The 27563-nt window shown below is 53.2% G+C and overlaps 1 protein-coding gene across 1 annotated transcript; it reads left to right on the forward strand.

Annotated features, from left to right (window-relative positions):
• The first annotated feature begins 23046 nt into the window (after positions 1 to 23046).
• On the forward strand, positions 23047 to 26572 carry CHST13 (carbohydrate (chondroitin 4) sulfotransferase 13). Its single transcript, XM_009889856.1, has 2 exons — positions 23047 to 23121; positions 25727 to 26572. Exons 1-2 carry the CDS (start codon positions 23056 to 23058, stop codon positions 26570 to 26572), a joined length of 912 nt encoding a protein of 303 aa, XP_009888158.1. The 5' UTR covers positions 23047 to 23055.
• The last annotated feature ends 991 nt before the right edge of the window (positions 26573 to 27563 follow it).

Consider the following 27563-nt stretch of genomic DNA (forward strand, 5'->3'; position numbering starts at 1 on the left):
TTTATTTCTGCCCCGGTTCTGTCTGCAGCATCCAGCTGTTGCTTCTTACATCTTTTTAGCAGCACTTGCTTAACACTGGCTTCTGCACTCCCCATGTTCTTTCACCATCTGCTATCAGCATAAGTTGTTGGACTTCCACGGGGCTTTGTGGGTTAGACATACTCAGCCTTTGATCTGACTCTTTCACGAGACAAACCAGAACCAGAATCATAGTAGCGCCAAGCTTGTGATACCACTCCAGAAAGGTTTGCAAGCAGGGAAGCGGCAAGGTCCCTGTCTCCATCCTTATCTGCTCCTGCGTCAACCAGTTGGATCTCCTCTGGTCACTGACAGAGCAAAGCCTCCTGCAGGTACTCCCGAAGTGGAGGTACCACTTCACCAGCCTGAAAGAGGAAGACTGGGGTGTTACAGGAAGATGGGCAGCAATGCCAGAGGCCGCACCACTGGTATGTGCCACATAGCACAGGCAGGAGATGGTACCTCATCATTCATCAGACCTCTGGTGTGCCAAGGTGGATAAGGAAGATACCCATTTCCACTGCTCTCTGCCAGCTTTGGGGTGGTTTCTGGTTCCCAGCCCAGCATCTCTCAGCACCAGCAGGTCCTGGAGAAGCTCTTGCTACTGCGCGTTGCAAACCTGGCCTTTCAAGTTTTCTGAGCTATGCATCCAAAGTCTGTGGTTACTCTTGTGAGCTGTCAGTCATCTCTGACCTTGTGCTTAAAGATTTGTCCTTTCAGGGGGGCAAATGATTACAGAGTGGTAGAGATTACAGAGTGATTTGTGTGAGGTCCTGCAGAGCACTAGTCCCTGAACCTACAGATGCTCCTGGACCTTGCCTGACCAGAGCTACTTACACACTTGGATCTTAGCAGACCTTTACACACCAGGGATTTTATTTTTTATTTTTTTTTTTTTTTCCCAGAACAGGAAAGAGCCTATTTCAGACCTCAGTTCCTCCCCATTGTTTAAAGGTATTTTCAGGCTGAAATTCAGGCGCTGCCTTGGGACGCGAGGGCAGTTCGGCCGGCAAAGGCTTTAAGAGACTGGGTCATGTTGGCAGCTGGCTGACACATGTCCTCAGCCTTCCAGATAACGAGGGCTGCGCTGCCTTCACCCTGGCGAGCCCTGCAAGCGCGGGCAGGGCTGTGAAATCTAAGACGCCCTCTGAGATGGTACTGGTTTTTCGGTTTTGGTTTTGTTTGCTTTTGTCGTGGGGCGCTTTTGCCTGGCTCAGGATTCCTGGTGTCAGCGCTGTGAAGCCCGGGATGCCGCTGCTGCCCTTGGAGGAGCCAGCCCACAAAGGCAGCGCTCAAAGTACAGCCACATTTGTCAGCCGAGGCATTGGGCAATGCAGGCCGGAAAGCCCTGAGATCTGCCATGTTTGAAGAAGACGTAAAATGCTGTAGCCGTGACCTGTCGTGGAAGAAAAATCTGCCCAGTCCATTGCTGAGAGCAGGGCAGTAATGAAGCCCATCTGCTCCCGAGAGCCAGGGTTTTCATGAGGAATGCTTTCTCTAGTCCTTCTTGGCTTTCTACGGTTTCCTGAGAAGCTCTGATACGTGCGAGGGGTTTGGGAGGGGGAAGGAGGGTGCTTAGCAAGCCGGGAGTTAACTCTGTGCCTGCGGGAGAGATTCACATCTCGGTGGCTTTGCCAGGTGGATCCCGCCTTTGCTGGCCCCGCATCCCTCTGGCATCCCGGCCCCGACGCTTCTCTCTGGCACCACATTGCACCTGCGCTTTCTGCTTCGTCCCCACTCCCCAAACCCCAACGCTCCTATTTATCCCGCAGAAAGGACTTCACAAAAACAAGTTCTGGGAGCAGTGGGACCTTTGGTGCGGGAAGGACTTTCTGGTGCTCGTCAGTCAGGTCTGAGGCTGGGAGACGAGTGCTCACGCCGTGGCCAGGGCACCCCTGGGAGTGCTGGGATTTATTATGTGCTGGATTTTCTTTCTTGGTCCTTGCTTCCTGCAAGCATCTGAATGGAGAGTGTGACAGACCCTCCATCTTAATCCCAGTGCAAACACAGCTGTCCTTCCCCGGACTGTCTAGCAGAAGCCAAGAAACTACAAAGGCATTAGGTGCTGAACTCCCATTACTCCCACTTGGAGCTGAGTACCCAAAGAAGAGCTTAACTCCCCAAATACCACTGTGGGGCCAAGGGGGAGAGTGTTTCACATTGAGCCTTTGAGACACAGCTGGGCAAACGCCCAAAACTTGCCTTGTTAAAAGGCACTTAAAAGACTATTAGTGATCTGAGAGGGAGGGAACATCTCACAGAGCAGCTCCGGTGGCCCGGGGTGAACATTGCCGTGCCCAAGTCCTGCCTTTGCTGCACGGCTTGCACCGATGCCCAGAACAGGGACAAATGGAGCTACCCTAAGAGTTGGGGGTACTTTCCCCCCCCTCCCCAGTAAAATCATTCATGTTAGTGGAGAGTTGAGCCCCGTATTGCCAGCCTCTGCTGTCCAGTTCAGACCAGTCTGCTCTGTCCCATACATGTATCTACCCCCGTGGAGCTTGGGCTGCTGTAAACGGGGACACCCTGCCACTGTCCACTGTCTGGATCTGCAGCTTTGGGACAGGTCTATGTTCAGCTACAAGCCCTCTGTGATTTCTCCACTCTTTCACATGGATCTTCTAATTTTTCTCTTCTTCAAACACAACTGCCTCCTTGGCAGTAAAATCTTCCCAGCAGGGCTGGATGGTGGGATGGTGGTATTGCTAAATGCACCTTACACACGCTGCTGCCTTGGGCGGATGTCCTCCTTTCCTGATGCTCATCTTCAGGTGCTGGGATCGTAGCTTTATTGCTGGCTGTCCAGGTTTATCCTGTCCAGCCTAATTTTTGCTCTGCTGCAGGTTTGCAGTAATTCCAGTAAATTACCCAGTAAAATCAGTTGACAACTCCTCTGCAGCCTGGACTCGCTGTCTTCTCCTTTTCCCAATTGCCCATGGCTTCCACTGGGAAGCCAAAGTATCAGTCTAAGTCAAAGCCCTACATGGGCAAAGATGGGAAGAAGGAATTACTCTGTATGCCCAGGAGCTGCTCAGATAGATAAACTCCTCTTTCTGCACATTCTGCACAGGAGGTCACCCAGTGTAGGAGGTAGCACTGGGACTGTAGTTTGGTTTTGTTTCTTTGATAATTTTAATGAGCGGGGGAGCAAAGCCGATGCTACGTTTATTGTGTTGGAAGGAGATCGTGATGCTCACAGCGTGATGAACGCAGCATGCATGAGAACAGGGAAGGGAAGGGGAGCCAAAGGACACGGTGTGAGAAGTGGCTTTGTGTGACTGGGATCCCACACAGAAGTGATGCCCGACATTCTCTGGTGCTACCTGCACCACAAGCCTCGTGCTGTCAGGAGACGTGGTGTGCTGGCCAGTCAACAAATGGGGGCTGCGGCCGCACCAGCCAGGCACTGGGATGTCTACAGACTTTGCAGGAGGCAGCACGGTTGGTTTCAGCAGCCACCAGTGCCAGTTCCCCTCTGTGTGGAGCTGAGCAAGCCAAGGAGACATAGTGGCCAGATGAACCTGCAGTGGCTACTATCCTCAACTGCCACCTCAACATTTAACAGCCCCCAAATTTCTGCTCCCCTCTTGCTGGGCTGAGCCTGGCCGAGTACAGTAGTGCCCCGCAGGCAGGACAGCGATTGCAAAAAGCAAACACACCACGCTGCCCTGTGCTCACACGCTCCCCTGCAGTTGGCAAATACGTCTCCGCATCAGCCCCGGCCATCGCTGTGACTTGCCCTGGGCAGCTGCCTAAAACATGGCCTTTCAGCACGAGAAGTTGGCGCAGGGCTGCATGAGAGCGCTGCATGGGATCTGGACCCCCACCGTGCCATCGGAGATCCATCTGGTGCTGTCCCACTGACCCACCCAGCCTGGTGGGACCCATGGACGTGGGGACATCTTTATGCGGGTTTGCTGGTGGACAGGTTAGTGTGAGGGAAGCTGAGCTCTCCCCCAACATTTCTTCTGAATGCTGTTGAGCAGGTTTCATTTTTCCCAGGCCCTTTGCAGCAGCCCTTACTGGGGTAGCTGGGGTGAACGTGCTCTCTGAAGATCCCTGCCTTCTGACCCTGCCCAGCTCTCACCTTTTGAAGGCTCAGAAGCAAAGATCTGCAGAAGCCTGAATTTCCTTTCTAGGTAGACCGGATCTTCCTTGCCTTGGAGAAGGAATTAAAAATCTGCTCAGCTTGTGCAAATCTGTTCCCGTTAGCTTGCTGGGATGGCGCTGAGCAGGTTTAGCTTTAGGGTATGGAGGTGTCCAGCCTTGAGCCAGCCGGTGGGAAATTCCTGCAGCCTGGTGGAGGAACAGGCTGGCCGTCCTTGGCTGCTCCTGTTTGCCCCATAGCGCCCCTGAACTCTTAACGTTTGGATGAGATTTGATTAGATAAAACAGTTGTAAATCTATGGGCAGGCGGGATGATGGGAAATTGAGTGGGAAGAGCCGCTCTTCACAGGGAGAAGAAAGCAGTTTTTCTCCCCTCTAGTTAGTACTGCAGCCGCTCTGTCACCCTTGGGTTCGGCAGCTACATCCGCAGCCGAGGTGGCTCGTCACCATCTCCCTGTGCAGGAAAGCCTGGCCGCATGACCCACATCCTTTGGCAGCTCTGTGCTGAGATGAAAATCACTGTTTGGTATTAAAAATGGTCGAGGGCCTGGTTTTGAGGGTGTGAGTGCCTGTGGATTCAGTGTCTGCCAACTTTTGCTGTCCCCACTTGCACACACCACCCCGTGCAGTCCCCGTGCATCTTCCCTGTCCTGCAGCGAGAGCTTGCCGTGCCAACACCTGGGCTCCCCGAGCACCAGCCATTCCCAGGCCCATGGGCAGCCCAGCCCTGCTCCTTCCAGCCCTGTTTGCCTCCCTGTCTGTTAGCATGTCCCTCTTTCCCTCTGCCACATCATGCAGCTCTGCTGCACCGAGGCAATGAAAGACAAATGCATTTGGTGTTCCCAGTGGTGCTGCTCTGCCCGATCGCCGTCACCGGGCCCTCGTGGTCGTATGTCACATTAAAAAACTGTTTCCACAGCTGGGAGATGCTGCAAACCACACTGCCCCGGATCCGAGTCTGGTGTGGTGCTCGGGTGAGCCTGTCCCATGGCCCTGTGAACAAACCATGGCTGAGCACCAGTGCTGAGACCCGCTGTCCTGAAGAAGCACCCGGTGCTGGTGAGACCCAGCTTTTTCTTAATGGGACTTAATTTTCATAGACTCCCTCAGAGTGTTATTCAGTTGGACTTGAAGGTGCTTTCTCCCCAGAAAGTCTCTTCTGAAGGTGGCACTGTCTCTGCAGTGGCTCAAGTGGCAGATCAGCAAGGCTCTAGCCTGGGCACGGCAGATGCCCGCAGGAGGTGCTGGCAACTCTGCCCATGGCATGTGTGTATGGAGATGTGCCATGGAACGTTTCAGACCTTCACGGCAGTGCACAGGGTGTGTTGTGGCCCATGGGTCCCTTCCTGTCATCTTGTCACCTGTGGTATGGAGGGATGCTGGGACCACAAATTCCGGCCTCTTGTCACAGCAGTGCTGACAGCTTATTCTTCTCTTTGTAAATGCCACTGGATTAATACCCCTCTGTATCCTGGCTGCTCTCCCAGCCCTGATGGGGAGGGAGTAGTGACGGCGGGTCTGAGCTGTCCCCTGGAGTGGTCTCTCTGGGAGCGCTGCTCTCCCTGTGGATTTGCAACCTCACCGCTAACACAAGACCTAACCCACGCCTGCTCTCTGGCCAGATGTTGCTTCACTGCTCTGTGCTGTGGATTACTGACCTTGCAGAAAGGTGGGTAATGTTGACACGAGGTTCAAAGGTGATGTTTGTTTGGAGCCACCGGGTGTGGGTGTCTCTGGGGCTGGGTCTCCTGTTCTAGAGGGTTTTCTTCAAGGCAGGGACCTGGGAAATTAGCACAAACTAAGTGGAGGTCAGAAGTGCCTCAGCAGTTCCCCATCCCCACTCTTACCCTGATGCCCTGGCTGAGGGGAGTGTGTCTGCCTGGTCATGTTTCTCCATGGCACACGGAAGGCGGCAAGTTCAGTCCTGTGCACATCTGCAGAGCCGGGCTGTTCCGTTTGGCAAGGGTGAAGGGGTAGGAGATTAACTGCTGGGTCTTTTCCAAGTTTACTCCTGGCAGTATCGGAGAGATTGATTTCCCTTTAGCTTAATGGGACCAGCAGGCACAGGCACTGAGAGACTGACACAAGGCGGATGACGCTGGTGGAGTTTTGCTTCAGTTGCCCATGAACGGCCGCTGCTGGGGGGGGTGTAGATGTGAGACTCCCCGTTCCTTCTTCCCGAGGTCTCCGTTAGACCTTGCTCATGCCCTGTAAAAAGGAAAGAGGTGTCTTCAGAGCACCTGCTGCTCACAGCCGTTATCAGGGCTTAGCCAGCAACAGGGAGATGAAGCCAACAACTACTCAGACAAGATGTTACCAGTGATGCTGGATCTGTCGTGTCTCAGTGCTGCAGTGACACTGGAGATGTTTGATCCTCTTTTGAACATGCTGGATGGGGTGACAGGGCTCTTCGGTGGCCTCAGGCAACACCCACTACTAAATACAGCAGAAGCAGGCACAGGGAGCTATGCGATAAGAAGTTATGCACTGGAGATGGTTCTCCGTAGTCTCCAGCAGGCTGTAATTAGCTCCTGTCCTCCTCTGCAAGCTCATGCGTCCCTTCAACACACCGTAAAGCCTCTTGCTCTGTATCTTGTGGCAGTGAGTCTCACAGGTTAATGACGTGCTGTCACGTGGGAAGACAGGACACAGACCCTCAGCTGCCCCCGCCGAGAGCAGAAGGGTGAGAGCCGCGAAGCAAAGCCAGGGAGGGGGCGGCTATGTGCAAGGTGGTATGTTGGGAAGGGTTTGCTGAGTCTGCATTTTTTCCCAAGATGTGCTTGTCGGGGCTTTCATCAGTTCCAGATGCGGGGAGCTGACAAGATGGCTTGAAACATATTGAGCAGGCAAGCCGTTGAGCCGTGCGACGTTAGAGAGGCTTCGTTTTCTCTTGCGTGTGTGTAGGCAGCCGATGTGCAGAGGGCGCAAACAGCATCTGTCGGAGCCGGACCTGACTGCAGGCAGGTTTTGAGCAAGTCCAGTCGGATCCCCCGTCAGCCTGCTCTGCTGTGGCCTCCGCAGCTGAGCAGGAGGCAGCAGCCTGGTGCAGATGGGCTCTTGGCTTGGTAGATCCGTGCGGCTATCGGAGCCCAAGAGCTTTCTGCAGCCTGAGCCTGCCCCGGCGATGGCAGCCCGCGGGGGTACGGACCCCACCGCGGCGTGTGGGTATGCGGACGGAGAGGTGGTTCTCCGGTGCAGCCTTGCCGGTGGGAAATCAGCTCCAGTGCATCCCGGCAGGGATCTCTGCCTTGGCACTGCCAGCACAAGCCCTTCTGCTGCAATTCCTGCCGAGCAGCAGACTGGAAAGGAGGAGTTTATTGACGAGGAATGGAAATTGCTGGCAGTTCAGGCTTGTATTATATATGCAAGCAGCCAGCCAGGGCCAGGAGACCGACAGGCATAATGGGGAAGAGAAATTGCTCTTGGAAAGCTTCTAGCTTGGCTTGTAGGAGGAATTAACCATTTGAAAACAGAAGCTTGCGTGGTGCTCATGCACAGATACTTTATTTGCTCACAGAGGTCATATTCCTGCAGGATACTGTTAACTTTCTGCTTCCTGTAAAGATCTCAATCGCATTCCTTGTGAGAGCAGAGAGCTAAGCACGTTGCCGCAGTGAAATACATCCCACCACCTCAAATGCCTGTGATCCTTCTATTAAACCTTCTTGACATGTGCCTCAGGCTGATACCAGGTGACCAGAGCCTCCTGCCACCAAGGGCACTTGTGTGTTCAGGAGGAACCACTGAATGGGACAGTGTCCAGACCAGCTGCCATTGGTTCTGGTCCTGCTCCGCTCCCCAGAGACAATGCTGTGGCATTTGGCAGGTTGCTTGAAGCAGCTTGATTCTTTCTTTCCCTCTCTGCACGATTTATCGTGAGCTAATCCTATAGCTGTCACCCTTTTCCATCACTTGATTAGAGTTCCTCTGGCTGATCCTTGACTAAACTGGAATAACAAAACCATCCTTTAAAAACAAAGCCCGAGGCGTCCAGGTCTCTGGGGAGGAGGGAGCCACGCAGCCAAGGGGCTGCTGTGCCAGCCCCTCTGCCTGGGTATGGCTGGTGACATTGCGATGGTCCAAGAGGTGCCATTGGTGAGAAGTGAAGAAAACTTACCTTCAGAACCATAAAGGCAAAGTAAGTTGTGCAAGAAAGCTGGAGTCAAGAGAGGAAAGAGCTTTCATGAGGCTTTATAGAAAACAAGGAGCTTCCATATGTAATTTTGGTATCTTCATTCTAATGGCAATGGCAATAACTTCTTCCGAAGTAAACCTCCCAGGATCTTGAGCATCAAGAGTAATGCTCAAGTGGTTTTAAAGCATGCCCAGCAGCCAGATTTCTGAATCACAGTAACTTCTGTAACCAGTGACTGCCAGTCCCTGTGCTGGCTTGGGTACGGCCAGCACTCCCTAAACAGGAGTCATCTGGCTGAAGCCTGGATGGTCCAGGGATTTCAGGTTTCAGGAGTCCCTTTCAGGCTGAGCAGTCTCGTGTTAGGGTGAAAAAAAAAAGGGGGAGGGGGAGCCAAAATATAAAGTTAGAAAGATAATTATTTTCCTGCTCAGTGTGTGTGACAGGCAATAGAAACCTGCAGTGGTGCAGGATGTTCAGAACAAATCTCATGTCAGGACTTTAATGTTCTTTTTGTAGCAGCTTAAAAAAAACCCCATACATCTGATGACGCCCCTTCAGCTCTCCTAGCTGCCTTTGTGGCTGGTGTCTGCGCGGTTGTGTGCAGCATATGCGGGACGGAGTTGGCTGCAAACACGTTCCTGCTAAATCATCTCTCAGCCCCAGCGCTCACTGCAGAGTGCTGAGTCTGCACTGCAAATAGGAGGCTCTGTGGGCTGGGTTTGTCGTCCAGGCACGAGAAGCGAAGCGCACACACGAGCCCATTGTCTCTTTTGACACGCAAGCGCTGCGGCAGCCTGCTGGGAAGTGTCCCTCCGAAGGGCGCTGGCGGGGGGCTGCACGCAGGGTGACGCTGGCTCGCACGCCTCGGATGGTGACAACTCGCCACCGGTCCCTGTTCAAGCTGTAAGAGGATTCATAGAAACGGATAGTGGCGATTACATTGTCAGCAGCGCTTGCCGTGTTTCTTCGGAGCACTTTTGGCAGAGACACCCCAGACACACACCTCGCCCTCTTTTTTAGTGGTTTGGAGAAAAATGCAAATAGCTCTGAATATTGGACCACTGCCCCCTCCCATCCCACGCCCCACGCGGCACTGAATGGGGCACACAGGCTGTGGCACGGCAGTGGTTGATCTCACCCAGCATCCCATCTCCAGCCATGGTCTGTGCTAAAGGGACAGCAGACCCCGAGGAGGGAGGACGAAGGAGCTGCCTCAGAGCTCCACCGTTGGAGAGGTATTTTGTGGATCCTTTCAGTGGAGGACGGGGGTGGTGACATGAAATAGGTCTTATTGTCACATTTCTGTGCCAGCCCGGTGTGTCACTTGTCAGAAAGCCCTGTTCAGCTGAGATTCTTGGTCAGGATCTTGGTCGGGACATGTTTGAGCTAGAAGAGAAGATACTGAAAAGTCAGTGACAAGGGGGAGGGTCAGCGGGAGGCTGTGGTTTGGAAGGCGTCAGGTCAGCTGCAAGGCTGCTGCCCCTGTCTGCCAGCCCTTCAGAAGGTGTCTGCCGTTGTTCCTTGGCACAGTGGCATTGCCTGCCCTACAAAGGTTGCCACAGCATTTGGGAGACTGGGCTGAGGCATTTTCCTATGAAACTCAATGTGTCTGTGTTGAGCTGGATCCAGATGGAGAAACCTGAAGTCTGGTGGCACTTCACGCTGGAGGCCGAATAAATGACCTGTGTCTGCTGTCTGCAGTTTTACTGCATCCAGCGTAAGTCACCAAGCAAGGAAATGTTTATGAGTCAGTGACAGGCATGAACAAGGGGCATTGCAGCCCCGCGCGGAGGAAGCAGGGAGCATCCATCCGCCTTTCACCATCAGGCTGGAAACCGCGCGAGTGCCTTTAATACACTGAGGGTTCCTGGGCTGTCCCGATGCCCGTCTGCCCTCGTATTTCTATGCATGAGGGCCCTGTGCTGGGGGTAATTTGCGCTTTGTGGATGGTGTAAGTGTCCCGGTATTAGACAGACGGGTGACGCAGTTCTGCTGCCGCTCCATCCCCCGATTGCCACGTGCCAGAGGCAGTCCAGTCCCATGAGCCCCAGGCACGGGGTCCGAAACAGCAGATGACTTTGTACAGACATCAGGGATCTCACACGCAGGTGGAGGCAGGTGTGCTTGGATTTTTGGTCCCACTTCATTTCCCTGAAGCCCTGTGTTTCCACCTCCAGACGCTCACCACAACCACTGCTGCTTCTGGCAGGCTCGTCTGTTCCCTGTCTGGCTGGAACGAGAGCAGGACGTGTACTCACCCCTCGGCATGGCTCTTCCCATCCATCACTTTCCATAGAGAATAGCTTAGGACCTTTGTCCACACCCTGAATTAACATTTCCTGGAGGCATCACACCCCCTTGTCCCTCTGTTGCCCACGGACCGCTGCCTTCGAGCCAGCAGAGCACATACTGAGAAGTGAATGACTTTTCCTGTTAAAGGCAGTGCGGTCCATCGAATTATCCCATGTAAAAGAGTGACTCATTGTCCCCTCTTAGAGTGTGTTTCTTGGCTAGCGGGAGGCTGTCATTAGTGCCAGGGACGCTGGCTGCCGTTACCATCCAGTTGTGCCACACAGCCCTGGGACTCTGGAGAAAGTGCAAGGTGGTGATTGCTGCAAACAAGGGTATTATTTTTAGGGGGTGACATCTCTTTTCATCTCCTTCTCAGAGGAAGTGATCTTGGGCGCTGGGGAGAACCCTTGCACACCTTGTAACAGCGCGGTGAGGGGATCCCCGATACCTTCAGATCTCTCCGTGTGTAGGAACTGTGTGGTTTGAGGATGGAATGCTGCAGAAGGGTTTGTCCTGGGGGGACGGTAGCTGTGGTGGAAGGAGGTTGGAAAATGCTCGTTTCCCTCTTGTCTAGGAGGTTTGTACAGGTGGTCTTCCCCACAACGGGAAGTGTCGCCTCAGAGGTCACTGCCTGTGGTACCTCTTCTGAGGAACATGGCTGGGAAAGAGATACTGGGGGGGTGTGTCTCATCAGCAGAGATGTGGGCTGAAAATGGGTGCTGAGGATGGGATGTCCCATCACCCTTCAAGAGCCATCTGTGGTTGCTTGGAGTCGGCCTTAAGTAGTGAAAAGAGTCATTTGGGGAAAAGGGGGAGATTTCTGGGGGAGGAGGGTCTGTGTGATAGGGGTGGTAGGACCTGTCCATCAGCTCCATGCGGATGGGACATGTTTTAGCCAGGTAGTGGAGAAGAGGAAGAGGGTGGACCAGTGTGCAGCCTTCCTCCCTCCTCTGCACCCCTCCCTCATCTTGCCCTGAAATGGGACTTTATCCTGGCAGCTAAAACATCACTTCTAGGTGACCCTGGTGCCTGTGGTGCTGCAAAACCACCTTCTCCCATATGCAAATGTGTGTGGGTTCATCCATCCGAGCTGATGGGAGAGGAGATTTGTCTTTCGTTGCTGCAGGTCACAGTGCCTGTTGTACGTGGGCTATTCTCTATGTAAACCTCACGCGCACGTCCTGTCTTGCCCCGCTCAGGTTTGCCTCCGAGCTGCTTTTATTTCTGTTTTTTCCCTTAGCTTTGTGGGAAACCTTCTCACAACACATCTCTGTTTAGCCCTCTGCAGCTTCGAAGTGCTGGGAGGTGAGGGGAGCTGGGGGGGAAGGTGTAGAAAATGTGTAGCGGTGGAAAAAAATGCCTGAGCTAAGCTTTCAAGCATCCCCGTGCTGCTGGGACTCGGTTCTGTCTGATCCAGCCAAGTTCAAGTCACTCGGTTGGTTTAATTTCTGCTGAATGGAACAGCTTTAAGTCAGGACCACATGAGCCACCGGCTGGAGCATTGTCCCTTGCCGTGGGGAGCGGTCCCGGCAGGCTGGGCTGCCGGCACCGGGGGGTCTCTGGGCACGATCCTGCACTTGGCTGATTCGCCGGGACCTCTAAACAAGGGTGTGTTGCACCACCTGAGCCAAAACTTCCCATGATCTGCTGCTCAGCCCCAAAGTGAGCAGGTAGGTGTTTTCCAGCCCACCATGTCGTGTGGGTGCTCTTGAGCATTATACAAACTCATAGCAGCAGCCTTGTAACAGTCAGAGAAATTAAATACCCTTTGTTAAGCCCTCTGATGGACAAGCAGATGAGCTGCAGACTCATGTGTGTGTTTTACTCCCCATCCCTGTGAGAACAGATACGTTTTGGTTGTCCATGCTCCTGGGGGTGTGTGACACCAGTGACAGCTGCCGAGCTGCTGTGATGGTCCTTGTGAGAGATGGCACCTGGCTTTGCCATGGGGAGTGACAACATCCAGGTGGTGGCTGTGCTTGAAAATAGAGTTATACGGCCCAAAGCCAAGCTACCTGGAGGCAGTTTCTGAGCCTGAGAGTTAGAATGCAGTGCTGGTGAGAGAAAACACTTATCCAGGTGTTCAGAGGGACAATTGAGCTTCCAGGTCCCATGCCAATGCCTGAGGGCTGCGGCTCAGCTGGTGATGTGGAGGGATGCCATTAAATCAGGTGGTGGTTTTGCAGCAGACAGGGATGCGCCTGCCTGCTGACCTGCTCGAGGAAGCAGGATCACAACGGTGATTCTAATCCTGCCCTTCTGCCATGCTGCATTAGCCTGGCTGGGGTACCTGGGAGGCACTTGCTCCAGGGCCCTTGCAGGGGTACAACCAGCTACAGACCTCGGCCTCCCCTGGGCGGTCCTGTTCCTAATGCTCCCATTGCCCGTCCCTCCAGGCGGATGTGTACAGGACCGAGGCATGAGCTGGGTCCTGGTGCAGACCACCCTGTGCAGTTCTTTCAGCCGTCCCTGGCTAATCAGCTCAGCAGCATCCTGCCCCTTGGCTCTGCTATAATGTCTGAAAACGCTCCGGAGCAAGTGAGGGGAAGGTCCCGCTGCTCCCCAGGATGCTCTGGTTTGTGGCTGTGCTGCAGGCACTGGGAGGGGAGCTGGCAGGGGCAGGTCTGATGGAGAAAGGAGGATTATTCCCGTTCCCAAACAAGTGAGCCGAGACAGACGTCTCCAACAGACTCTGCGCCGCCTCTACCTCAGCAGAGAGAAATGCAGAGGCAGGCAGCCCCCCGCGGAGCAGAGGGCAGGCTGTCAGGAATCGGCTGGATTATATATTACTGGCTTGTCCGTCAGCTGGGGGAATATCGGAGGCGGACGGTGGTGGGTCTGCCTGTGAGCGCACTGCACGGGGCCGCATTAGGTGGCAACCTGTCGCCCATGTCCACATAACCTCCTGCACAGAGTCACTCGCTGCTCGCCCGCTGACGGGAACGAATGGTCACCTGTGTCTGCTCTGAGCCTCTGCAAGAGGACGTTGTCATGCGGCAGAACAGGCTGAACAAGCCATAACCGGTGAGGAAAACACCACGCAAAGAGAAGCAAAGATGGGAAGGGCCACAGGGGCTTTTCCCAAGCTGTGGAGGATGTCGGTCTGGAACAAGAAACGTATGTTTGTATTATAAATATTAGAGTTACAGGGTTTTGTGAGTTGATGCCAGCTCCCCTCCATCACTCCTCCTGCTCACCACTCGCTGGCACAGCCCCAGGGTGAACAAAAGAGGTCAAATTCAGTGTTCGCTCCAAAGGGATGTCTTAGCCGCCACATGGAAGGTGTGCAAGATGGGGACTACCGCAGGTCGGTATCTGGGCTCTCCCCTTCTCTGTAACACAACTGCTTGGGGAGCAGTGCCATGCATGGGAGAGGCTGGGGAAAAAGATCAGGAAACATCTCTCCTGGTCATTCTCCATAGGGCTGGTTACTTTTCACCATTGCTTGTGTCTGTCTGAATATTGCTGTTCACCTTGAAATGCTCCGTCTCCCCAAAATACTTCATTTTATATGTGCTCTGCTGCCAAGGGTACCTGCCAGAATGGGGCACGGATGTGAGCATGCCAGTGGGGCACAACCTCCTGCTGCTGGAGCATAAGCAAAGTACAGAGATACCCATCGGGGGGACAAACCTCAGCTTGGGCGATGTAGTAAAAAACTTGGTCTGCTACCTGAGAGAGCTTCTTCCAAATCTTCCCAGCCCCAGCAGCTCCCGCGGACCCTCGGCAGAGGTCCGGAGGCTGCCAGGCAAGTCTGAGGTGCCTCGGGCATCCCCCTGGTTCTCTCGCCAGCCCCCTGCATGCCCAGAAAGGCAGCGGTTGGGGCTGCACTGCAGAACAAAGCACTTGCTTGAGGTCTTTCTATGCAGTTGTTGTGTTGTTGTTTCACTTTGGGGGACAGAACGGGGCCTGACATGTCCTGTGGATTCAGACAGTGTTCTTAGCTGTGACTGAGGGTCCCGGCTCTCCCCCAGCGGGAGGTACAGCTCCTGCAGTTGCACTGCCGCTCTCCCGTGCAGCCTGAGACCGGTCCCTGGCGTCTGCCATCTGCCCCACATCTCCCACACTATGGCCTCAAGTCCTGTGCCCTTCATCCAAAGTACTCGGGATGCTCCCTTTTCCCTCGTGAGCCGTGGGAATACGCCTTTTCCCAGTGGTGCTGCGAGATGGTGAGAGGCAGGGTCCCACCTGCGCCGCTGGAGGTGGCTGCCCCTGTGACACAGCAGTGTGACGGGGTCGAGGGCTGCTGTCTGTTCGCTGTCTTTGAGAACAGCGGATCGAGCAGGCGGTGCCGGCTGAGCAGCCGGCGAGGCGCTGCGGGGCCGTGCTAGGGGACACGTCTTGCTGCGCTCTGGCGTTGTGGTCGCCCCCTCATCACGTGGGCTCACGTGGCAGCTGTGTGTGTGTCTCCCTCCCTGTCCCACATCACCGTCCGGTCTTCAGCCTTGGCAGAGAAGATGCAGGAGTTTTTCGGGGCAATCCAGCGAGCCGCTGCGCCGGTTCTGGGTGCAGGCCCCTGGATGAAGCTCAGCTGGCTACACCTCCCGCTTCTCGTTTCACTCGCAGCTCCCCAGCAGAGGTAGTTATGTCTGAATTCACAAAGCTGAAGGATGCATTTAAGCAAATCAAGCATGTGGCTCAGTTAGATTTCTTTTCTTGTTTTCTATAACATTTGAATTCAGCCTCTGTTGTCTATATGCCCGGCTTTTTAGATGCAGTTAAAATGAGCAGTTGCAGGAATCTGAGTAGACTGGACTGCCTCTTCGCTGAAGCCAAAAATTCGCATTCCCAAATCAAAACCTCCCTGTAAGAATAAAAATAGGAATTGGTTTTGTTTTTAATTCCCAGCGGTGCTCCCTTAGCTCTGAAATGCGTAAGGATGCGTACCCCAGAATTGCCACGCTTTTTCGCAGCGGAGTGCAGCGTGTGAGAAAGCGAACAGTCGCTTACGTGGTCATCTTCTGCATCAAACAGTGGTCACTACTTTCAGCAGTGTTAAGTCAGTGGGTCTGGAGTTTGCTGTGGGATTTTGGTGGTTGGGTTCCCACATCACCCTCATTTTGAAAAGTACCTATCTTTCTTTAAAAAAAAAACCCCAACACTCAACCCTTGTGCTTAGGTGGAAATGGAGCAAATGTTCCCCACCAGTATGAGCCCAAGTGTAAAAGCCAGAGCTTCCCAGACTTAAACTGTGCTTCCTTGAGACCAGCCCTGTGCAGCCCAACAGCTCTGTCCTTCACGCACACCACGGGCCTCTGCCCGGGGGTTTGACTGCTGCTTCCACATGTGATTTCTTGGCCTCTGTGCCCTGGACCATCCTCACGCAGTTGAAGCATCCAGCCGCCAACCAGGCAGTGTGTCCCAGGCTTTGCGATCAAACTGGGAGGGAAAACTGAGCTCAGACCGCAGGAGCTGTCTGGATCTATCACTGCTGCTGTCAAGCTCTATTTTCTTTTTTTTTTTTTCTCTCTCTCTCTTTTTTTTCCCGCCTCTTGGATGTTAAAATCGAAAATTGGACAGATTCAGCAGGCAGTGGCTGCAGCTACGATTTGGCTTTGAATAATGCAGTCTCAATATCCTCTCTTAAATTAGATGGCAGGATCCTTCTCCATGTCTCTTGGTGCAGTTATTTTAATCGCGAGGAGCCTGTCTTCATGAAGCGGGGCTGCATTTCTGCAGTCAGGGACAAGTGGCCATTGCTGGTAGGACTGAAGCACTCGTTCATCGCCCGTGAAAGGTGCCGGAGAAGAGTCAAAACCAGCAAAGTCTGGAAAAGCTCATTCCTGTGCCCACAGAGAGATCCAGGTCCTAATTTCTTCCAATAACTGACTTGAAGGAATTGTTGATCCCTTTACACTAAAGAGTTCTGGGTGTTGTTTCCCCTTTTGATAAAAAGGGGTAATATTGCTGTTACTTTTTTCCCACTGTAAACTCTTCATGCTCGTATGAGCGCAGTTCAGCTGCACGTGTGCCACGTGTGCCAGGCAGTCAATTCATGTCACTGATACCTTTTCCTGTGTTAAGATCCAGAATTCATCACAAATGTGAATCCACTGCAAATCCATCACAAATGTGATGGATTCCCACCCCGTGTCCCCCAAGTTCAGAGCTTTTCTTTGGTCTGAGAGAGAGCATCCCTCTTCCAAGAGGGCTGCCCTGAGAACTGGGTCTTCCTAGAGTACAGACAAGGACCTATCCCACTCACCCGCTTGGGAGTTGCAGGCTGTAATTAACATTCAGCCTGATCATTTTGGGTGGCACCACAATTATTTTTTCTCTTTTTTTAGGTTTTGCGCAGACACAACAGGAAGCGAAGCTGGGGCTGTGAGACAGCAGTGGGGAGACAGCGGTGGGGTCAGGATTAGCTCCCTGGGACCCTCTGGGGCGCATACTCACGTGCAAGCACGTGTGCTCTCTCTTCACTTCCCTTGGCTGGAAACGACTGAAGCCCCAGGTTTTAACCCTCTCCAGCATTTCATATTGGAGACCATGAGTGGAGCTTTTGGCTCCTTCTGGTCCCAGGGTCCAGCCTGGAAAATGCCTGAAAGCTCCATCCTCCAGCCCAAAAGGAGTTGTGATTCCTCCTGCTGCGTCTCAGCCAGATTCCCGCTGATCTGGGGTTTCCAAACCTCTTCCAGTTTGGCGCCTGAGCATGTGGACATGAAGATGTCCTGCGTGTGAAACACCTCCTGTCCCTTTCTGCTGGTGTTCCCAGGGGACAATCACATCCCAGCCGAGCTTGAATGCACAACCCAACCTTTGTGCTTTCCCATGGGGCAGCGAGTGCTGGGACCACCTGGTCACCTCGCAGCCCTTCTCAGCTGCTCCAGTTCTGCCCCGGTCCCAGGAGAGCAGAGTTGTCAGCGCTGCAGGTGAAGGTCACCAACGCTACGAATAATGGTATTCATGCTTATTTTTTTTTGCTGCTGTGGCAAATACCTCACCCGATATGTTTCAGGACTTCATTTGCCTTTTTTATGACTGTCACGGTGGCAGCTGATAGCCCAGAACTAATGCATCTGGGACCTCCTGCCACTTCCAGCAGCAAAGTAGCAGAAACTGCTGAATTCCAACATTGTGAAATTAAATTCGGTTGAATTTCCACTCTCCTGGTCCAGGACGAAGCTTTAGTTTCCCTGGTTGGTGTTTCAGTCTCTCTCTGCCATGGCAGCCTTTCTCAATGCTTCGTCCGTCATCAGTATCTTTCTGTATTTATGTCAACTCATTCCCGAAGTATTGACCCCAAGGCCAATCTTGGAGATATTTTACTCGAAATCTGCCTTCTACCCAGCGTTTCCCATTTAAATGCCGCGTGCTTTCCAGTTGCTTGCATCCCTTATGGTTTACCTTTTAAACTTTGTCTTCTCTGTTTGAAAGACTTATTTCCTGTGGTATGTCGTATCTCATGTGTTATGTGTATCTGGGTGAAGATCTACCACATACGCTTGATGTACAGAAACGGCTTATTTTATAGACAGATCGGGTTGCAGGGGTATAAGCTGTGCTTGGGAAATGCCACGTTGGTTTTATTCACCTATCCAGCTGCACCCACATCTTCTAATTGTTTTCTTTCCTTCAGACTGTTTTCTAAAGCCCTGGTAATGCTGATGTCAGCCTAGCAGGCTTGTCACTGCCTGAATCCTGTCTCCTAGCCAAACTCTGCAATTCAGGCGCTGGATTTGCTGTTGTGGTTGCAGAGAACCTCCCTCCGTAATTAAGAGTGTCTACAGCCAAAACAGCAAATTCTTTCACTGGTGCTTCCAGAAGTCTGGGATGGGCATGATCCAGTCTTTCCCTCACCTCACACATGTTTAGCTGTCTTCACAATCAACTAGTACACCTAAATAGCCACAGCTTTAAAATTTATTCCCTTTCCAAAGAGAGCTGGCAGGTCACGGAGAGCCCAGATCCTGCTGCCGGTATTGATGTCACACCGTGGCAAGAGAATAGTTTCAGTTTTGATGGGACAGCACTAAAATGTGGGCTGTAGGGGGAAAGGAGGGAGACAGTGCGTTGCCGTTTTAAGCTCCGAAGGCAAAACTGAAAGCACTTGTGGAACAGGAGACTCCAAAATATGCGTGAGCTCCCTTTCAGGCTCATCTCATTCAGTGATTTCTGGTCAATGTTACTGCCTTAGCGTGGGGGTTTCGATCCCTTGCTCTGCATCGCTCCTGTTCCCTTGCCTCATCCTTTGAAGACGCAAAGGACAAATGTGATATTGCCTTCTGCCTGTCTCAATGAAAAACATCTTGGATTTGGATCATGGACATACGCTGTCTTGATACTTATTATACAAATGGTGATCCAGCAGTTGCCAAGGGCTGATGTTTTCTCCCCATTAGAAACTCAATATACCTTGGCTAAGTGACATCCCTGCTTTCGGATGCAATTGTGGCAATGCTAAATTTCCGAGGATTACCGTTGCATGTGGTGGAATCTGGGAACCTCAGCGACAAGCTATGAAGTGAGGAGGAAAGCCAGGATGCGAAGATCTTGGCAGCTCCCCCATGATGGAAGATCCTGCTGTACTCAGGGCCATGGTGCCAAAATGCAGGACGAACCATTAATTTAGTCTGATGATACTCCCTCCTCAACACTGTCATATATTTCAGTATTCCCTGGCCTTCCCAAACTTCTTGGAGTCCCAGGAGCATCCCAGGGACGGGTAATCCAATGGTACAGCGGATGGGGTGATTGACTTGCTCTCAGCATGAACTAGTGGAAGAAGAGGGATGTGTAAATGCCATTGCCCACCTATGCCCTTCCTCCCTCCCTCCTCCTCCTCGCAGTCCAGGCTGTATGCCGGATCTGATGGAAGAAACAGGCGCAGCACAAGAATTGAACCTTTCTATGATTCCCCGGCTCCCCCTCCATGTTTGGTTTCCTCTCCAGCTGTGCAGTTCAGCCAGCTGTGGAGCCCCTTGAGCTCAGCCTTCCTAAGGTGGCCCATTGCCTGCTTGGAGTACGCGGTGAAGGCAAGGACAGGATGGGGACAGCAATTAGGGGACAGGATGGGGCACACCCCAGGATGGGAGCATGCTGTGGGGTTGCATGATCAGGTGGTTGGGGTGGACCAGCTGGGGAAGAGGGGTTTTGTGTTTGAATGAGGGCTGAGCTGTGTTGGTAGAGCTGCACAATGGGGACCCAGGGTCTGGTGATGGGGGGGGAGGACTGGGAGGGGAGCGCATCAGCAGGGTTGTTGGCAGGTGCTGGGGCTGATGGGTGGACAACAGGGGGTGGCCACAGCTTGGGATCATGGGGCAGAGCTGTGTTAGGTGGCAAAGCCTGGTCTGAGGGGGGCTGGACTCTGTTAAATCACCGCCAACAGCCTCCCGCTGGCTGAGGCAGGATGCAGCAGCCCTGGCATGCCTTCCGTGACGGCCGATGTTGCTCTGCCCGGCAATCCCAGATGCTCTGGGGATGCTTTGGGCACAGGTGGCCAGGACTCGTCTCCATTCAAGCGCACGCTGCCGGGTGTGGGCATCTGCAGCTGCTCTGACCCCAGCCTGGTGAAGGACTGGTGCTTTGGTCCCCCAGGGCACACGGATCAGCTGCTGCCCTCCGCGTGCAGCGGTGCTGTGCTGAGTTGCACGCGGTTGAAGCCGCTGCATCTCCCCCTCTGCTGCAGGGTTTAACACTGTCTTCAAAAGTCATCCTCATGGCCTGGCCGGGACACCGTTTGCTTTTCTCCTGGGGACGCTGCATGTAGCACAAAGCAGACGGTTTCTGATGGGGGGAGACTTCCTGCAGTTGGAGCCTCATCAAACTCTGCCGTCGGGCCAGGCGGTCGCTCCGAAGGGTTTGGCGAGCACCCCGGGCTGGGAATGGTGTCATCACTTCGGAGAGCCAAAGCCGTCGAGATGCAGCAAGTGTGGAGCGCTGGCGTCTTCCCACGGCCAGCTCAGCGCTCCCGGGCTCCTCCAGCAACCCAGGAGCAGCCTGGCAGATTTTTTCTTTTTTTTTTTTTTCTCTCTTCCCCCCCCCCCCTTTTTTTTTTTTCTGGGACTCTACAGCATGAGCAGAGTAGGGATCCTAAGGGGTTTGCTGCTGTCTGGAGAAGACGGCTTGTTCTCTGCCAGACCTTGCGCTGGGGAAAGGCTGGAAGAAACCCATTTTGCAACGTTTCTGCTGTGGCTGTTGGCAGGAGTGATGTGAGGTGCTACAGTCCCTGGACGGGCTTGTTCCCCTGTTCCTCTGTTCCCAGTGCGGTTGGAGTGTGCATCTGACCTGCCCGACCTCTGCTCGCTCCCCGCTTTACTGCAGATTGGGTTTTTGTTCACCCCGAAGAGCCTTGTGCTGGGTCAGGCTGCTGCTCCTAGCCGTGCCCTGACCCTGCATCAAGCGCTGAAACCTTTCCTTGGGAACACATTTCCACGCACGCCAGCGCAGCGCCGGCGTGAGCAATTTGCATTTCTAGCAGCTTCACGTCAGCCTGAACCACCTGGGGTTTGCTTATGGCCCCCCTAAGAAAGGTTCTGGTTGATGCACGTGTTAATCTTGAAAACAAACGCCTCCACATTGCTTTTACTAAATATAGGACAAGTGTCTGCTGCGGTGCACGGTGCTTGCGGCCGGCCCACAGTGAGGTCGTGCTCTTAAATTGAATAGGAGTTTATCATCCCCGGACAGGAAAGGGACTCGGGTTTAATGCTCTCTGCTTGCAGATTCGAGCTGCAGTGAGCTGGGTGTTCAAGGTCGATCTAATTCTCCGTCATTTGCAGAGGGCTGAGCGTGGGAATGTGAAACGGGGCTCCTCTGGGACGAGCATCTCAGCCCAGCGCTGTGCGTGCTGGATCTCCCGCTTATCTCTCGTTAGCACAGATGCCGTTTCACCCTCCTCTGGGGTAACTGATACAGGCGGTTGAGGAAGAAACCCGACCTTCTCGTTGAGTCACATCTCGATGAGTCCAGTGCCGCAGGAAGTGTCATTTCCCACGAACGCGCAAGCATACACACACTGCTGATGAAATTTCGCGAGGTCAGGCAGTCATTTCCCCCTGATTACAGCTCCAGGAATGAATAATGTTTAGCTTAGACCCTGGTGACTTTGTGCTTTGGAGCAGTTTTCATTTGGATTTGGATTTTTCCTTCTGGTTATTTTGCTTAATAAAGATGTCCTCTGGGGCTTGTATAACACATTTGGTTTTGTTTGGTGGTGCTCAGTGAACCAAAAGATCCAGAGCCCCAAATTGTCATGCAGAAAGCCTCTGTATTAGAAACTTTCATGTTGCCAGAAATGGTTTGTGAGAGATGCTTTTCCCTCCACCACATACATCCCTCTGAGGTTTTAGAAAGTCCCTGTAGGAGCAGGAACTTGGAGGACTGTATCTCCTGAACAATGTGTCTGTCATGCCCTTCAGAAAAAACATCATCTTCCATTTTAAAACTCACAGTGTGACTTCTTCTCTGGAAGCCAACTCCAGGGCTGCACAACCCCCATGGTTAGAAACCTTCTTCTCATATGAGAACTGTTGTGGGCATCCTGTGCCGATGGAGAGGGTCGGATACAAGAAGCAGAGGCTGGGTGAGATGTGGGACAGCTGCTTGGAGGTGCTACTGCAAGCGAGAGCCTGTGCCCTGTCATGGCTGGCTCCGTGCATTAGGGTTGGGATATCCAGGCCACGTGGTTCTGCCCGCGCTGTGCTGGAAACAGGTCCCTGGGACTGAGGGATGGCAGCTGGAGCGGATGCTTCATAGCCTGGAAGGTGGTTGCATCCCTACATAATTTAAGAGCAACAGAACTTGAGCATCTGTCACCAACTGAGTGTCCAGCACCACACTGGTGCCAGGCCAGATCCAGCCTCAGGTTTGGTGGTGCTGCTGCAAATAGACCTCCGAAACCAAACCAGCTTATCAGCATGGCAGGAAAGGGGTGAGGACTGCTTGGTGGAGTGCTGTCTTCACCTTCAAAAGCTCAAGGAGATGATGCTCATTTAGAAGGAAAAAAAAGCCAATAAGAACTTAAAATGACTTACCAGTCAGACAAAGCATCTGACCAATTTGTCTATTAATAATTGTGCCTCTGAGCCTGGAAATGCAAACTCCGAGCCTGTGGGGGCTCAGCACAGAGCCGCCCGTGTTGGATCTGCCCCTTATCTCTTCCGAGCACAGACACCATCTCGCCACTCGTGGGGCCGCTATGATGCTGGTTGGGGTCCTGTCGCCTCCTGGATCATTCTCTCGCCAATGCAGCCTGCACGCAGTGGCATTGCCCAAACACACATGGATCAAACTGTTCCCAGTTGCCCTTGAAATTGTAATGAGTGGTTGTCTTCATATATGGTCTTTTATTTGTTTAAAGGTTAGATCTGGACCTTTTCAGCCCTAACAGCAGGTTTTGTTATAAAATAAGGGGGATCTTCTCCCAGAGCCAAATGGATTTGTCTCTTCTTGGGGGACAGTGCCTCATCCCAACTTGGGCATCTCCAGAGAGGGGGAGGGAAGCAGCCCTCCCAACCCCTATGATTTTTCTCACTCCTTTTACAGCTGCAGAAGACGGGGTAATGAGATCCACCTGGCAGGGGAAAGCCGGTCGCAGCCCACTCCAGGCCCTGTACGAGAGTGACCAGGTAAGGGGACAGGGAGAGGAGGGGGGGGGCTGAAGAGGGAGTGGGGTGCTGGGGGTTGACCCCTTCTTATACCTCTCTGGCATGCGGGGCACTGCGCTGTCTCCAACCACTCCCAAGGTCCCTGTGCCTGAACCTCTGGCCATGTCCAAAAGAAAAGACCACACTTGGAGCCGCATCTCCTCTCCGTACGCAATGCTTCGTGTTACTGTCTAGGTGGATTCTTTAATGTCTCTACGCAGCCCAATTACATTTAATCTGGGAAAGTGGCAGATGTGAACTTCCTTGGCCACGATGCCGGCAAACCCTACTGCTGCTGGAATGTCATGGTGTTATTTCCTTAAAAGTGATACTTAATTTCTCTGGCTTTTAAAGAAAAGGAAATGAAGGGAGCAATTTTGCTCTGAAATAACTGCAAGACATGCACTTATTCCAGTGGGCGGCTGTTGAAAAGTAGTCACATTTATTTGTTGCCATGCCTGCAGACAGTGTGTCTGTCTGTCTCTCTGGTCCAATAGGTTTGAATTATGCAAGTACAGGGAAAAACACCTGAAAAAAACCCACATTATTAAAATGCCTCTTTTTTTTTTTTTAAGCACTTGCAAAAAGGGTTTAAGTTTTAAAAGGTGGTGGGGACCCTCCAAACAAAAGACACTTCTGCTGAAAGGTTTGACTGTGTTGCAAGGAGGTATACCATAAGAATACCTCTTCAGCTATGATTGTCACCTGCCTCGGTGCTGTATCTTCTTCATATCCAAGTAGCTGACAACGTCAAAGTCATCTCTTGGTGGCAGTGAGAGTCTGTTGTCCTGAGTTTCCTCCATCTGAGCATTTCCCCTTATCGTTTCCCCCTTAGAAGGAGTAGGGATAGGATGCTTTCTCCTTCCCCTGTCTCAGGTTACTGGCCATGCAGGTTCCTGGAGAAAGCGGTCACTAAGGTGACCTGGACAAGGTTATTTCTTTAGCAGAAATGAGATCCAAAAGGGTCTGAGTGTGGTTCATCCCTTTCAGGAGGACTTTTTTGCCCAGATGTTAGTGCCCTTCTGAAGGTGACGGGTCTGCTGGATCATCCGCAGGATGGGCCGTTTGTCTCAGGATCCCAGCTCCTGGCAGGAGCTTTACAAAGCCCCATCTCCACAACGCTGCCTCTCCCAGGCTCTAGTCCTTCCCAGAACCCCATATGGGCCCCCAGGGAGAGGCGAGGTTGCACCTGAAGCTTGGCAAAGGGTGTCCTTTGGCATGCATAAGTGATGACAGCTGTCAGCAGCAAGGATGTAGCAATCAAGGAGGTGGCCTGCCTTTGCCCATCATCTTGATGTTGCCACGTCTCTGCAGGCTGCAGAGACATTTGCTGTGGTGCCCTGTGATGCCAGTGGGCCTGTCTTCACAATCCCAAAGTGGAAGACACCGTCGTCTTGCGACATGGGGGTCATTGCATTGCACTACAGCAACAGCTCCACAGAGTCAGAGCTGCAAAAGAGCGTTGAAGCCGTTAGTGGTCATGGCCCGAACGAGGCTGTTGGAGGCTCCCAGTGATGACCTCGGGGCTGACCACGAAACCTCCCAACCCTCGTGAGCAAAACGGGGAGGGAGTGGGCAGGAGGAGGAGGGGACGTTCCCCTTCTGAGTTCCTGGAAATAATTTCCTTCCCCAGATGTTTTAATGACATTTGGGTATTTCTGATGAAAACCATGACAGGAAAGGTCATGTCACCAAATCTGGAGGGGAGTTTCAGCTGGGGCGGGTGTCGGGAGGCGCTCTGAGCTCCTGGGAAGCCAATGCAGTGGCTGCCAGGCCTTAATGCAAAGACCAAAAGGGATAAAGAAAAAGGACCATATATGGACTCCTTATCCCTGTGGACAAAGGAGACTATGACCAGACCTGAGGCATGTGGAAAAAGTCCCTCAGCAGAAGAAACCCAAAGCCCTCAGAAGAAGCCCCACCGCCTCCAGCAGCACCTCGCTCCTCTCCATCATGCCGTGCCACCCTAACTCAGCTTCAGCTCCCCGGCTGCTCCCCAGGGTTTGACTGTCAGCATTAAAGACCATTTTCCTCCACCCGTCTCCCTTTGCCTTTCCTTGGCAGCACACCCATGCTGTTTTCACCATGCGTGCCCACACTTGTGTGCCATGTTTCTGCCTCTTGGTTGCGGCGTTCGCAGTGAGCCCATGGGGGTGGGCGTCAGCACGATGTGGCGATGCCCCACCACAGCTGGGAAGTGTTTGTCCCTGGAGGGTCGGGCCATGTATACCCTCCAGACTGGTGTAAGGGAGAGCTTTAGCCCACTGGGGGGGGCGTGCTGTAACAAACGTTCGGTTGTTGACCCTCTGTTGCACCGCCTGTTCTTCCCTCACCCCCTTTAACTTGTCTTCTCACCTGGCTCCTCATCACATTTTATTCTGTCTTTTGCCCCCGGCAGGTCCGAGGATTAAAGGCACCAAAGCAAGCTGTGTTCAAAGTCAACAATGTCCCCAGAAATCTCACATGGGTGACTGCTAAACCCTGGAAATGAGAGGAGATGGGGACAGCTGTGGGCCAAGTGTTGTGTGTAAGCCACAATCAGCTTGGGCAAGCTAGTGACCATCTCCTTTTTTTTTTCTCTCGCCAGTTTGAGCAGTCATCGCTCCAGGCAATTCACCAGCAGAGACGGGAGCTGTTGAGCAACATCTGCAACCGTTACACCCGTAAGCGGCGTCTCCTGCGGCCGGATGACTTGCGGCACTTAGTGGTGGATGACACACATGGGCTGCTCTACTGCTATGTGCCCAAAGTGGCCTGCACTAACTGGAAGCGGGTGATGATGGTCCTGACAGGGCAAGGCAAGTACCGGGACCCACTGGAAATCCCCGCCAACGAAGCCCACGTCTCATCCAACCTGCGCACCCTCTCCGAGTACAGCATCCCCGAGATCAACCACCGCCTGCGCAGCTACCTCAAGTTCATCTTCGTGCGGGAGCCCTTTGAGCGCCTGGTCTCGGCGTACCGCAACAAGTTCACCCGCAGCTACAACACAGCCTTCCACAAGCGCTATGGGACCAAGATCATCCGACGGCACCGGCAGGAGCCCAGTGACAAGGCCCTGGAGCGCGGGGACGATGTGCGCTTTGAGGAGTTCGTCTACTACCTGCTGGATCCACGGACACAGCGGGAGGAGCCCTTCAATGAGCACTGGGAGCGGGTGCACTCGCTCTGCCACCCATGCATCGTCCACTACGATGTAGTGGGCAAGTATGAGACCTTGGCTGAAGATGCCAACTACATTCTCCAGCTGGCTGGGGCCGACACGAGCATCAAGTTCCCATCTTCATCCAAGACCACCAGGACAACGGACGACATGACGGCCCAGTTCTTCCAGGACATTAGCCCCTTCTACCAAAGGAGACTCTTTAATTTATACAAAATGGACTACCTGCTTTTCAATTACTCCATCCCCTCGTACCTCCGCATCCGATGAGACAGGGACTGGGGGGAGCGGCGAAGGAGAGCTGGGTAACTCTCATCTTGCCACAATTCCTCTCCTCCCACCCTGTGCTCATCTCTTAGTTGACTTCTCTCCCGTGCCCTCTCCGTTATGGTCTGCTCCCCATCCTGATGCCTTGTTCATGCATGGTCCGGAGGGAAGACACCTCTCAAAACACTGGGGCTGGAGCTTTTCCTTCCCTTTCCTTCACACCCTTTAACATCTACATGGGATGGTGGTGGGACTGGACACTGCTGAGCAGGAGGGCTTACCTTGGCTGGGAATTTTCTTTTAACTAAGAGACTCCTCTGTAGATCCAAGTCTTGGGAAGGCTCCTTTTTCGGGCAGGATCCCTTCAGGTCTTTTCCTCCTTGCTGGGCTGTCTGGGGGCGGACATGGCATCTCGGGGGGGGGGCAGGGTGGAGGATGTCAGAGACTTGCATAGAACCAGAAATAAAGCAATAATTTAATGTAAGTTTTTCCTTTCATTTAAAATTGCTCCCACCTTTTCTTAGCGCCTTGTTCTCCTCTCTCCTCCTCCAGCTTCCCGCGCCGTCACCCATTGCCGGGGAAGGCGGTGGTGTGTTACTGTGACCACGCATTTCTCCCTGACAAAGCCTGGAGGGTTTTTTTGTTCCTCTCCTTCCACGTGCTTTTGGTTGGGATGCAAAATACTCCAAAGAGAGAGAGAGGAGCAGGTTTGCAGCAGGGATGGGCTGATAGAGACACAGCGCTTTCTCCTAAACTGCAGTAGCAAAGCAGTCGGTACCTGTGCATGTGCGTGTCTCTGGATTTCTGGTCAAATCTAGGAAATCCAGGTCCCACACCATCCTTTTTTTAAGAGCAGGTGATAACTCTTTTGCAAAGCGGTATGTACAGCACGGGTGCAGGTGTCTGCTCAGATGAAATCATGTCCTCCACGGTGTCCTGCCCACAGCCCCGCTGGGCTGGCAGGACCCAGCTGGCAGCACCAGCTTTTCCTCCC

This window comes from Charadrius vociferus, unplaced genomic scaffold, assembly GCF_000708025.1.
Source record: "Charadrius vociferus isolate BGI_N301 unplaced genomic scaffold, ASM70802v2 scaffold257, whole genome shotgun sequence".
Taxonomy (NCBI): Eukaryota; Metazoa; Chordata; class Aves; order Charadriiformes; family Charadriidae; genus Charadrius; species Charadrius vociferus.